Raw genomic sequence first — 12366 nt, 5'->3', positions numbered from 1 at the left:
CATGTACCCTGACTGGGAATCGAACTGGTGACTCTTTGGATCATAGTGTGGTGCTCAATCCACTGAGCCACACTAGCCAGGGCTTGTTTTGAAGTTTTTAATCCTTTAATAAAAATTTTAATATTCCTTTATTTTCATCCTCATAACTTACAATCAAACATTTTAAATTGTACAATTCAGTGGTGTTTAGTGTGGTCATAATGTTGTGCAACCACCAGCTGTCTCTAGTTTCAAAACTTTCATCATCCCCCAAAAACATGTAGTCTCACTAAGCAGTCATTCCCAAGTCCCCTCTTCTCCATCTCCTGGTAACTTATAATCTGCCCTATCTCTGTGGATTTGCTTATTATGGGTAGCATATAAAATACATATATAAAAGAAATTCTACAATATGTGACCTTTTGTGCCTGGCTTTTTATTTAATCAATGTTTTCAAGGCTTATCCTAACTGTAGCAGGTTATTAGTTATTCACTCCTTTTAATGGCTGAATATACCATATTTACACACCATAAGACGCACCTAGGTTTTAGAAAAAAATAGAGAAAAAAATTTGAAGCAAAAAATGTGGTAAAATATTTAATAACATAAATAACATATTATTTCACCAATGTAAATATGAACAGAACTCAACAGCAGTGTTAACAACCATTATTCCTCCCAAATTTGGGGTGGGGTGGGGTGGAGTGCATCTTATAGTCCAGAAAATATGGTATATATGTAATTAAATTTGGTTATTTTTCTCTTGTTAATCTGTCCCATGTCAGTTTGACTATTAGACTAGCTGAAAGAACCTAGAAGGGATAAGGACACTTTCTTTCTCCCCTACAATACTTATGAAAAATTTTAACCTAAGGGCAGAAAGTTAATTTATTACTGATTGTTTAACATACTCTAAAGTAACACAGAATGAAAATTGATTACCTAATCAAGTAGCAACAGAAGAGCAAACTTAGGATGAAGACAAATATAGCAGTGCCAAAAACCACGATATATATGTTGAGAGGCAGGTTCTGGAATCCAATGTTAGGCATCCTGAAGTTGTAATGCGGGAAATCTGAGCTCATGGATGAACTGTGGGGGAGAAAAGAATACAAAAAAAATAGGTTATAGAGACTAAGAACCAAGATAGCATCATCTTTGTACATTACAGTAGTCCCCTCTTATCCCTGGGGAATACATTCTAAGACCCTCAGTAGATTCCCATAGAGTAACAAACCCTATATATACTATGTCTTTTTCCTGTATGTACATAACTATGATAAAGTTTAATTTATAAATAAGGCACAGCAAGAGATTAATAACTAATATAAAATAGAATTATAACAACACACTGTAATAAAAGTTATGTGAATGTGGTCTTTCCCTTTCTCTCAAAAGACTTTGTTGTTCTACAGGTACACTGTGGATATGCTGGACAAAGGGAGGGTTCATGCCCAGGTATGGATGGTGAGACGTTTCCTCACACTATGCAGAACAGCACTCAATTTAAAACTTATGAATTGTTTCTACTGGAATTGTCTATAAATATTAATGTCAAGGGAAATATGAAGATATGTGGGAAAAATTAAGCAGGATATCAATTGTGTATTTGTGTTTGTATATATAATGATTCTTGTCCACAATTTCTGGCTGATAGCTCTAGAAACCCTTACAGTTTCTTGGGAGTGAAAAGGGCATCTCTTGTTATGTTAAAGTGACAAGTTCTGGAAACGATATAAGGATGGGGGCATAAAAACCCAGGGCAGCTCACTGGTTCTTTTCTGGAGAGCTTCCAGGCCAGTGAGCACATGGAGGTGCTGGGAGAGTGCTGTGCCTGGAGGGGGCCTGGAAACTCCAAGTGCCTTCAAACAAGCCTTGTCCTATGCATCTCTCCTATTGGCTGTTCCTGAGTTATAACTTTTTGTAATAAACCAATGAACTAATGAGTAAAATGTTTCTTTGAGTTCTGGGAGCCATTCTAGCAAACTAATTGCAACCAACGAGGGCGTTGTGGGACTGACTGACTGACAGCCAGTTCATCAGAAGTATAGTTAACAATCTGGACTTGCGGTTGGCAGTATGAGCTGGAGGGGGGTCATTGGAGCCTCCAACCTCTACTGGTTGGTCAGAAGCACAGGTAAGAGAACAGGCTTGAGGTTGGTGTCTGAAGTGTACACATGTGTGTGCAGTCTTGATATAGTCTTGTAGGATGAACCATTAACCTGTGGACTCTGGCTATCTCTGGGCAGATAGTGTCAGAATTTAGTTAAATTGTTGGACACCCTGCTAGGGTCCAAGAGCTGTTGGTGGGCGGCATTCCTCCACCCCATGTTGGAACTGGGTCCAGTAACCCTTTTCAATCCCTTAGATACTCTCAATCCCTTAGAAATATCCTTCACCAGTCAAATTAGGTTTGGTAAAATAACCTTCAGTTTAGGAGATAAGAGATCTAAACATCCATACTGAGAGGACTAATAATGGAGAAATGGTCAAACAGACAGAAACTGGTATGGTGGAAAAAGCAACAAGTTTGCACTCAGCAATTCTGGGTATTGTTCCCAGAATGTCACAAGCTAGATGTCAATACTTGGCCCATTTACGCCTCAATTTTCTCATCTCACGTAAGGCTTCAATGTGCGCGCGTATGTGTGCATTGCAGTGGGGGCTGTGGAGAGGGAAGACATTAGAAACAAGTAGTAAATAACACAAAAGAAGCCCTGACAAAGATAAGTCTCTGGAAAGGATTCTGCTAACCCAGTGCTCCTTTCTTGGGGAGCTCCTCCGCACACAATGCCGGGTTTTGTGTCAAGTGGCCGCCCAGACACAGAACCTGGAAGCTTATCTTTGCCCAAGGCAGCCATCGCTCCAGGCCAGCTGGGAGTGAGCTACTAGTGTGAGCATGCTGCCCCTGCACGGGCCCTTGCACTGGGTGGCATCGGCAAGGAACTCTTGGGGAATTCTGAACAGAGACAGACATGCCGAGTATTAGAGGTAGTGCTGTCATCACAGGGAAGGGACATCTTCAGTGCTCTTGGGAGCTGACTGCTGATAACTCCCTCTGAGTTGTCCCTTCTTGGCAGGGCCTTACAACCCATACTAGAGAGGTGGGGGCTGGCAGAGGATACTCTGATGCAGAATACATTTTAGGACTGTTCTTTCTTTCACTAAATTGCTTAGTTATGAATGATATGTTGGCTCAACAGTCTAAGTAGATGGTGTATTATTCCAAAATATTAATCCTGGTCTAGTGATACATTAGTTTTATGATATTTTCATCATAATGTCTCTTTGGCATGAGTATCAATAACCCTTTAAAATAAGATAATCTTTGAACCAAAGTGTCGCAGGTTCGATTCCCAGTCAGGGTACATGCCTGGATTGTAGGCCATGACCTCCAGCAACCGCACATTGATGTTTCTCTCTCTCTCTCCCTCCCTCCCTTCCCTCTCTAAAAATAAATAAATAAAATCTTAAAAAAATAAGAAACTTTAAAAAGCGAGACTATTTATCATCCTAGTAATAAGCACTCTTTGCCTTTAAGTATTACAAATGTAAAAGGTATTTAGTAACTGTTCTTTGTTGGAGTGAAGAGGAGAAAGAACATACATGCGCTGCTGGATCTTACTTGGCATTTCTGACTTCAGTTACATGAAAATCTTCTCGCCCTTTGTCTAATGAACAGTTCCTCAAATTTCTAGTCTTAAATTCCAAACTAATCAGTTTTTTATTTTTAAAGAAAAGTAACTGAAGATGAATATTTTATCAGCAGCAGGATTTCTCACCAAGATACAAAAGGGACAGGGTACCTGAGAATTTGGTTCCAAAGAGAGCCCGTGATTTAATAAGTGTTATCATGTCCTGCCTTCTGTTTTCTTTGGGTTTACTTTGCTCTTCTTTTTCTAGCTTCTTTATAGTGGAAGTGTAGGTTATTGATTTGAGATTCTGTATACTTTTCTAATACAGATACTGATAGCCATAAATTTCTCTCTAATCTCTGCTTTAACTATGTCCCATTATTCTTTTTGTAAGCATCAATAATCTAATTTTCTAAGCAACAACTCAATAAACATAACTTATTAAGTAAATTTCTTAAGTCAAGTAGCAAATGATTATTACAAAAGTAGTACTTTTGAATATAATTTATAAAATTTAGGTTCATCACTTCTTAAGAGAATATGCTCTAAAACCAGGTGAAATTCATATAACAGACAATGAAACATTTTAAAGTAAGCAATTTAGACGCATTTAGTGCATTCACAATATTGTGCAACCATCACCTCTATCTAAATCCAAAACATCTAATCACTCTAAATTTAATAAAACCCTGTACCATGAAGCAGTTACTCCCTATGCCTTCCCTCTCTGCAGACCCAGCAATCACCAAATTACTTCTTTCTGTTTCTATGGATTTACTTACTCTGGATATTTCATATATATGGGATCATACTATATATGACTTAACTGCTTTAGAGGGCAAAAGGAAGAAGAGAGAGAAACATTTATTTTTCCACTTATTTATGCATTTATTGGTTGATTCTTGTGTGTGCCCTGACTGGGGACTGAACCTGCAGCCTTAGTGTATTGGGATGATGCTCTAACCAACTGGGTTACACAACCAGGTATATGACTTTTGTCTGGCTTCTTTCACTTAGCATAATGTTTCTGAGGCTCAAATTCATGTTGTAGTAGTATATATCAGTACTTAATTTCTTTTTGTGGCTGAATAATATTCCATGGTATGTATATCTCAGGATTTGTTTACCCATTCATCCCTCGATGAACATTTGGGTTCTTTTCCACTGTTTTGCTGTCATGAATAATGCTGCTACGAACATTTGTGTTCAAGGATTTGCTTGAGCATCTGTTTTTAATTGTTTTCTTTTGGGTATATTCCTAAAAGTGGATTTTTGGGTCATATGATAATTCTGTATTTAACTTTCTGAGGAATCACCAAACTGTTTTCCACAGTGGCTATATACCGTATTTACATTCCTACCAGCAATGTAAGAGGATTCAGATTTTTTCATATCCTCACTAACACTTGTTTATTTCTGTGCTTTTTATTTTTTAAATACCCATCCTCATGGGTGTGAAGTGCCATTTCATTGTGATTTTAATTTGCATTTCTCCAATGACTAATGATGTGGAGCATTCTTTCATGTGCTTATTTCATTTGTGTATCCTTGCAGAAATGGCTATTTAAATACTATGCCTATTTTAAAGCTGAACTTTTTTTTAAGTTGTAAAAGTTCTTTATGTGTTCTGGATATTAAACCCTTATTAAATATATGATTTACAAATATTTTCTCCCACTTTGTAGTTTGCCTTTTCACTTTCTTGATGTCCTTTGATGCACGAAAAACTGAAATTTTGGTAGTCTAATTTCTCTCTTTTTTTTGTGGCTCATGCTTTTGATAGATTCACCTCTATGTTTTCTTCTAAGAGTTTTTGCTCTTATATTTAGGTAATTGGTGCATTTTCAGTTAACTTTTGTGTAGGATATCATGGAGAGGTCCAGCTTTATTCTTTTGCATGTGAATCTCTAGTTGTCCAGCACCATTTTCTGGATGATTCTTTCCCCATTCAATGGTCTTTGCACTCTTACTGATAATTGATCACAAATGTCTAGGGTTTGTTTCTGGACTCTCAAATCTACTCCATTGGTCTATATGTCTATCTTTATGCCAGTACCACAGTTTTGATTACTTTAGCCTTGTAGTCAGTTTAGAAATTAGAAAGAATGAAATCTTCCAACTCTGTCCCACCCCCGGCCACTGCCCAAATTGTTTTGACTATTTGGCCTCTTGCAAATCCATAAGAATTTGAGGACTAGCTTTTCTATTTCTGCAAAAAGATCATCGGAATTGTGACTGGGATTGTACTGAATCTGCAGATTGCATCGGGCAGTCATGCCATTATTTTTGTTTGCTGTATTTTCATTTCCATCCAGTCAGAATGTTTTCTAATTTTCCTTGTATTTCTTCCTTAACCTGTGGACTACTTAAGTTGTATCAAGTTTAATTTCCAAATATTTATGGATTTCCCAAATTTCCTTTTGGTGATATCTAATTTAATTCCATCAAGTTAGGTTACAATTCTTTTAAATTTATTGAGACTTGTTTTATGACCTAGCACAGGGATTGGCAAACTACACACAGCTCGCTTGTTTCTGTAAATAAAATTCACTGGAACACAGCCATGCCCACTTGTTGTTAATGTGCTTTCTATGGCTGCTTTTGAGTTAAAATTGCAGAGTTGAATAGCTGTGTCAGACAGTTATAGGCAACAGATTGAAAATATTTACTATAGAGCCCTTTAAGAAACTTTTTATAACCCCCTGGCCCAGCATATATAGTTTATCTTGGGAAATGTTCCAGGTGTGCTGAAGAAGGTGCATGCTGCTGTCATTAGGTAGAGTGTTCCATAAATGCCAGTTAGGTCAAGTTGCTTGATAGTGTTGTTTAACTTATATGTATCCTTGGTGATTTCTGGTATAGTTGTTCTACCCATTACTGAAAGATATAGACATTTTCAATTATTATTGTTGAATTATCAATTTACTCTTTTAATTCTGTCAGTTTTTGCTTCATATAGTTTGGGATTCAGCTATTAGGTTGGTATATATCTATAGTTGTAACATTTTCCTGATGAATTGACTATTTTATTATAAATGTCTTTCTTTGTCTCTAGTAATACATATTTTTTTTTTGTTTTAAAGTCTATTTTGTCCAATATTGGCATAGCCACTCTAGCTCTCCTATGCATATTCTTTGCAAAATGTATCTTTTTCTATTGTGTCTTTGAATCTGAAGTATAGACAGTATATAGTTGGACTATAGTATATAGTCCAACTATAGTTGCTTTTTGTTAAAATCCAGTCAGTTAATGGCTGCCTTTTAACTGGAGTAATCTATTCAACATTATTATTGCTATGGTTGGATTACATGTCATTTTGCTATTTCTTTTCTATATTTCTCTTGTTCTTTTCTTTTTTGCACTAACTGGATACTTTTTAGTGTATGATTTTAATTCCTTTTTTGACTTTAAAACATTTTTTCTTAACTTATATTTTACTGAGGTAACTACAGATTCATAGGCAGTTGTAAGAAATAATAGAGAAGGTCGATGGTGTCTGTTGAACCGCTTGTGGAAGTCATGCTGCCTTGGGTAGTGGGTTAGAGTTCTCAAGAGAAACGTCTCCATCCCGAGAGAAGGTGAATTTAGCTCTGAGAAATGAACTTGTAGTTGACAAAACATGAGGAAAAAAAGAGAGCTCTCTGAAAAACAGAATAATAAATTAAGGATGCTTTTGAACTATTTGACAAAGATAATACATTGTCATGACACAAAGGTGACAGTGAGAGCACCAGGGTTCGATGTAAAGAAAGCTGATGTACTGAAGGTATTTTTTTAAATTTTATTTCTCAGTTACTGTTGATATTCAGTATTATTTTGTACTAGTTTCAGGTGTACAGCATAGTGATTAGACAATCATATACTTTACAAAGTGCTCCTCTAGTACTCACCCGACACCATATGTAGTCATCACAATTTTACTGTTATATTCTCTATGCGGTTCTTTACATCCCTGTGACTACTTTTGTGCTGAAGATTCTTAAAGATTTTGACAGAGCAGCCACCGGGAAAATTATCTTTGAAGATTTTAATGAAGTTGTGACAGACTGGATATTGGAAAGAGATCCACATGAAGAAATACTGAAGGCATTTAAATATTTGGTGATGCTGATTCAGGTAAAATAAGCTTGAGGAATTTGTGATGTGTTGCTAGAGAACTGGGTGAAAACACTGAGTGATGACAGAAGAATGACAAAGATGGTGATAGTGAAATAAATCAAGAGGATTTCATTGCTATTACGACTGGTGACATTTAAAGCATTACAAGGGTAAACACTAAGAATGTTACAGTTATCATCTTATATTCTATTTTTGTGCTTGGAGGAATGTAAAAAACTCCCAACCTTAGCTCTTTTTTACAGAAGGACCAAAAACAAGCACCTTATGTATTCATATTTTTCTACTGTTAAGTTTCTTTGTATGAACAGAATTGTTATCACTTTAATAATTCATAGCTTTGTATTTATAATGTAGCTTTTATGTATATAAAGTTTAAAAACTGAATCACGTGGTACACATTTTTATTCAGTATTCATTAGTAGTCCTTTTGTTTTTGTACACACGTTTATTAGTATTTTAAAAAAGAAATAATAGGGGTTGCTTATATACTTTGCCAAGTTTCCCACAATGGTAACACTTTACCATATAAAATCACAACTATAGATTAGTTATATTTATCACTATAACATATCACAGAGGACAGACACTGACATAACGAACCTTACTCAGATTTACCCAGTTTCATTTGCACTCGTTTCTGTATGAGTGCGTATGCATGTGACTACCACCACAGAGGAGATACTGAACAGTTACAATATCACAAAGATCCCTAGTGAAACCCTTTTGTAACCATACATACTTCCTCCCTTTACCCTTCGTACCTAAGCTCTTCCAGCAATGACCAGTCTGCTCTCCATGCCTAAAATGTTACTTCAAAAATGATATATCAGTGAAATCATAAAGTATGTAACTTTGGAGTTAGCTTTTTTCACTTGCATGATTCTCTAGAGATTCATTCATGCTGTTCCGTGTATCAATAATTTGTCCCTTTATATTGCTGAGTAGTATCCCATGGTGGTTTATGTACCACACTTTATTCATCTGATGAAGGACATCTGGTTTGTTTCCAGTTTGGGGCTATTATAAAAAAGCTGCTATGAACATTCTTGTACAGGGTAGTGTGAACGTAGGTTTTCATTCCGCTGGGATAAATGCCCAGGAGAGATAATGTTGCTTTTTAAAGTATAGTATTGTAGTTCTTTTCTTAGTGGTTATCACAATATAGTCAGAAACTGCTTAACAACTGGGATAGAGTCTGAGAAGCGCATCATGAGTTTTGGACTTCGTCCTTGTGCAAACATTATAGAGTATGTACACGTACATAAACCTAGATGGTATGTATAGCCAACTACACACCTAAGTTATATGATATGGATATAGCCTATTGCTCTGTAGGGGAGGAAAAATAATTTTCCCTCTACCCTTTTGGAGTCTTGGTGGACACCCTCCTATGATAGAAGGTACACTGACATGAGAAAAACAAACAAAAGTTTAATAACATGTATATCTTGTGTATACATGGGAGAGACCCAGGAAACTGAGTAACCTGCCACAATGTCTGAAGCCACCATCCTAAATACCATCCTCAGGTGAAGACAAAGGAGATGTTAGGGGTGAGGAGAGTCAGTTATGGAAGGTTACCAGGGAAAAGCAAATAAACAAGGATAAGGTTGTTAGGCAGATTTCAGCTGTTTTATTCTGCCCTGATAAGCAAAAAAAATACTAACTACTTGGAAATTCAAAACATAATCTTTGAAATGACTTGGGTCCAAGAGGTAGTCAAAGCAAGCCACAGACTATTTATAAATTAATGACATTGGGGGAAAAAAGCATTGCACTAAGAGAAAAACTCATAATCTTCAATACTTGTATTATCAACTTAAAAAGAATAAAAAGAATTATAAAAACAGTGAACAAAAAATTCACTGTAAAAGCTAAAAAAAGAACAAATCAAACAAAATAAACTCGAAGTAGGAATTAACAAAGCCAAACAAAAACAAATAAATTAAAACAAACAAAAAATCCAGAGGGGAACTGAAATCAACTAATCAAGAAAATATTAAGAAATGAGAAAGAGATAAAAACTATTGATATGCTATGATTAAAATAAAAACTATAAGATAATTTATTTAAACCTAGATTAAATGTATGATTTTTAGAGGAATATAAATAACCAAAACTGGCTCAAGAAAAAATCCTGAAAATACAAAACAGTCTTTACATACAGGCCCCAGACCTTGATGCAATAGATGTGGAAGTCAATCTAAACTTCTACAGTTAATTCCTCTGCTATCCAGAGAATTGTATTTGGTGGGGGAGGGAGGGAGGAAAGCATCTCAACTCATTTAAAGTGGTAAGCGTAATCCTGAAACCAAAAGCAAAACTATACAGCTACAATTCATAAACTCTGAGACCTATGGGCTGAATTTGGTCTTGTGAACATTTTGTTTCATGCGTTTTCAAAATTGAGATAACAATTTAAACTTGGGAGATTTAACATAAAATTTGCAATTTTCAGCTTTACATGGGAGGAGCTCAGATGATCTGTAACTCTTGTGGCTTCATTCTTGCACGGATGGCAACAACTGCTTTGAGTGGCTTTGGGGCCTCCAAGCTGCCATGTTTTTGCACAATTGGGAGGAGAGGAGGGGCACACCTGGGATGAGGTCAGCATGCTTTCATATGTCACAATTTCCACCATTCCCTATCACTCTGTAACTCTGAGACAAATGTTGGTGGTCACTTATTGTTGCTTTTCTCAAAGAAGATAAATAGTTCTACCTCTACCAAAAAAATAAATAAATAAAAATAAGGCCCTGGCTGGGTATCTCAGTTGGTTAGAACATCATCCTGATATGCCAAGGTTGCAGGCTTGATTCCTGGGCAGAGCCAATACAAGGAGCAACCAATGAATGCATAAATAAGTGAAACAACAAATCGATGTTTCTCTCTCTCTCCCTCCCTTCCTCTGTCTCTCTCTCTAAAATCAATAAATAAAAATTTAAAATCAAAATCAAAATTAAAAAAATGGACTGTGTGATTTTCTTTTCTACCCTGTGTACTAGAATAAGTCAACATCTTGCCTGGCCATTGCCCTGCTGGCACTGAATCTGTGACTCTGCTTTGTGGTTTCTGTCTTTGATTTCCCCACACCAGATTATAGAAATACACGCTTGTATTCTCTTACTATTTACACGGTTAGGTATGTTAATTTAAATATTTAGATTTAACTGACTCTATGGCATGGAAAAAAGACCTAAAATTGTTTTCTAAATGATTAGTCACTTGTTCTAATAGCATTTATAAAGTTCTTCCTCTACTGCCTTAAAATTTTACCTTTTTCAGGTCACTTTTTACACATGGGTCTGCTTCTGGATTTTGCAGTCTGTTCCCTTTTCCCTGTCTATGATTCCTTGCATCAGCAGTCAATGTTTTGTTTTAATGTAACTTTAGCATAAAAATAATTCATATACAATAGGGTAATATGTTCATCATTATTCTTCCTTTTAAATATTTTATTTATTTATTTTAAAGATATGAACTATTTTACTTTTTAAAAAAGATTTTATTTATTTTTTAGAGAAGGGAAGGGAGGACAAAAGAGAAGGCAAGGGAGAGAAACACCAATGTGTGGTTGCCTCTTGCATGCTCCCTACTGGGGACCTGGCCCGCAACCCAGGCACGTACCCTGCCTGGGAATTGAACCGGCGACTCTTTGATTCACAGGCTGGCACTCAACCACTGAGCCACACCAGCCAGAGCTTAATATTTTATCTTTTAAAAAAACACTTTTAAATTTATTTTTAGAGAGAGGGGGTGGGGAAGAAAGAGAGGGAGAGAAACAGTGATGTGCGAGAGCAACGTCTATCAGTTGGTTGCCTCTCGCATGCCCCCCAAGCAGGGACCAGATCTGCCAACCCAGGCAGGTACCCTGACTGGGATCAAACTGGTGACTTTTCGGTTTGCAGGCCAGCACTCAATCCACTGAGCCACACCAGCCAGTGCCCTTTTTAATAGTTTCAAGGCTATTTCTCTTTTGAGATAAGCAATGTTTAAAAAATCCTGTTGAGAAGTTAGCCAACAGTGTATTATATTTATAGCTTACTTTAGGGAGAATGGGTCTTTACATCAGGCATATAACTTTTCATTTCGTCAAGTTTTATTTTATGCCTCTCAGTAGCTTTTATAGCTTATTCATAGAGGTTTTACACTTTTCTTTAGTTTATTCCCAGCTATTATGTATATTTTGTTCCTATTATAAATAGGATCTTTTTTCCCATTATATTTTCTAAGCTGTTTATTCCCAGAAAAGAGAAAACCTACTGCTTTTTATATACAGATGGTCCCCAATTTGTGACAGTTCCACTTTATGATGGTGTAAAAGTGATATACATTCAGCAGGAACTGTACTTGGGGTTCTGATCTTTTCCCAGGCTAGTGATATTTGTGATGCTGGGTGGCGGCAGCGAACTGCAGCTCCCAGCCAGCCAGCGTCACCAGGATAAACAACTGACATTCTACAGTGTGCTGTGTTGCCAGCGTTTTGGGGATGTGTTTTTTGTTTTCGCATCCCATCATGTCTGCAAAATGCCCATCTGTGTCTCCTGCTTCTGGTAAGAGGAAGGCAATTACTTCTGAGATGAAACGCAAGATAATCGCCCAACTGTCGGCTACTGTAAGTGTTCTGAGGA

The 12366-nt window shown here is 36.6% G+C and overlaps 1 protein-coding gene and 1 pseudogene across 2 annotated transcripts in view; one reads left to right on the top strand and one right to left on the bottom strand.

Moving 5' to 3' along the window:
- Positions 1-12366, bottom strand: part of RNF24 (ring finger protein 24) — a 41462-nt gene that overhangs the window by 12955 nt on the left and 16141 nt on the right. For both annotated transcript variants that reach the window (XM_028524725.2, XM_028524724.2), the window contains exon 2: positions 923-1072. In XM_028524725.2, coding sequence (XP_028380526.1) covers positions 923-1065 — 143 coding nt within the window. In that variant the 5' untranslated portion in view covers positions 1066-1072. The remainder of the gene's footprint in view (positions 1-922; positions 1073-12366) is intronic.
- Positions 7120-8095, top strand: LOC114506078 (annotated as a pseudogene).

This window comes from Phyllostomus discolor, chromosome 9 (assembly GCF_004126475.2).
Source record: "Phyllostomus discolor isolate MPI-MPIP mPhyDis1 chromosome 9, mPhyDis1.pri.v3, whole genome shotgun sequence".
Taxonomy (NCBI): domain Eukaryota; kingdom Metazoa; phylum Chordata; class Mammalia; order Chiroptera; family Phyllostomidae; genus Phyllostomus; species Phyllostomus discolor.
Note: the sequence above shows the minus strand (reverse complement) of the source record. Positions and strands in the feature narration are given on the sequence as shown.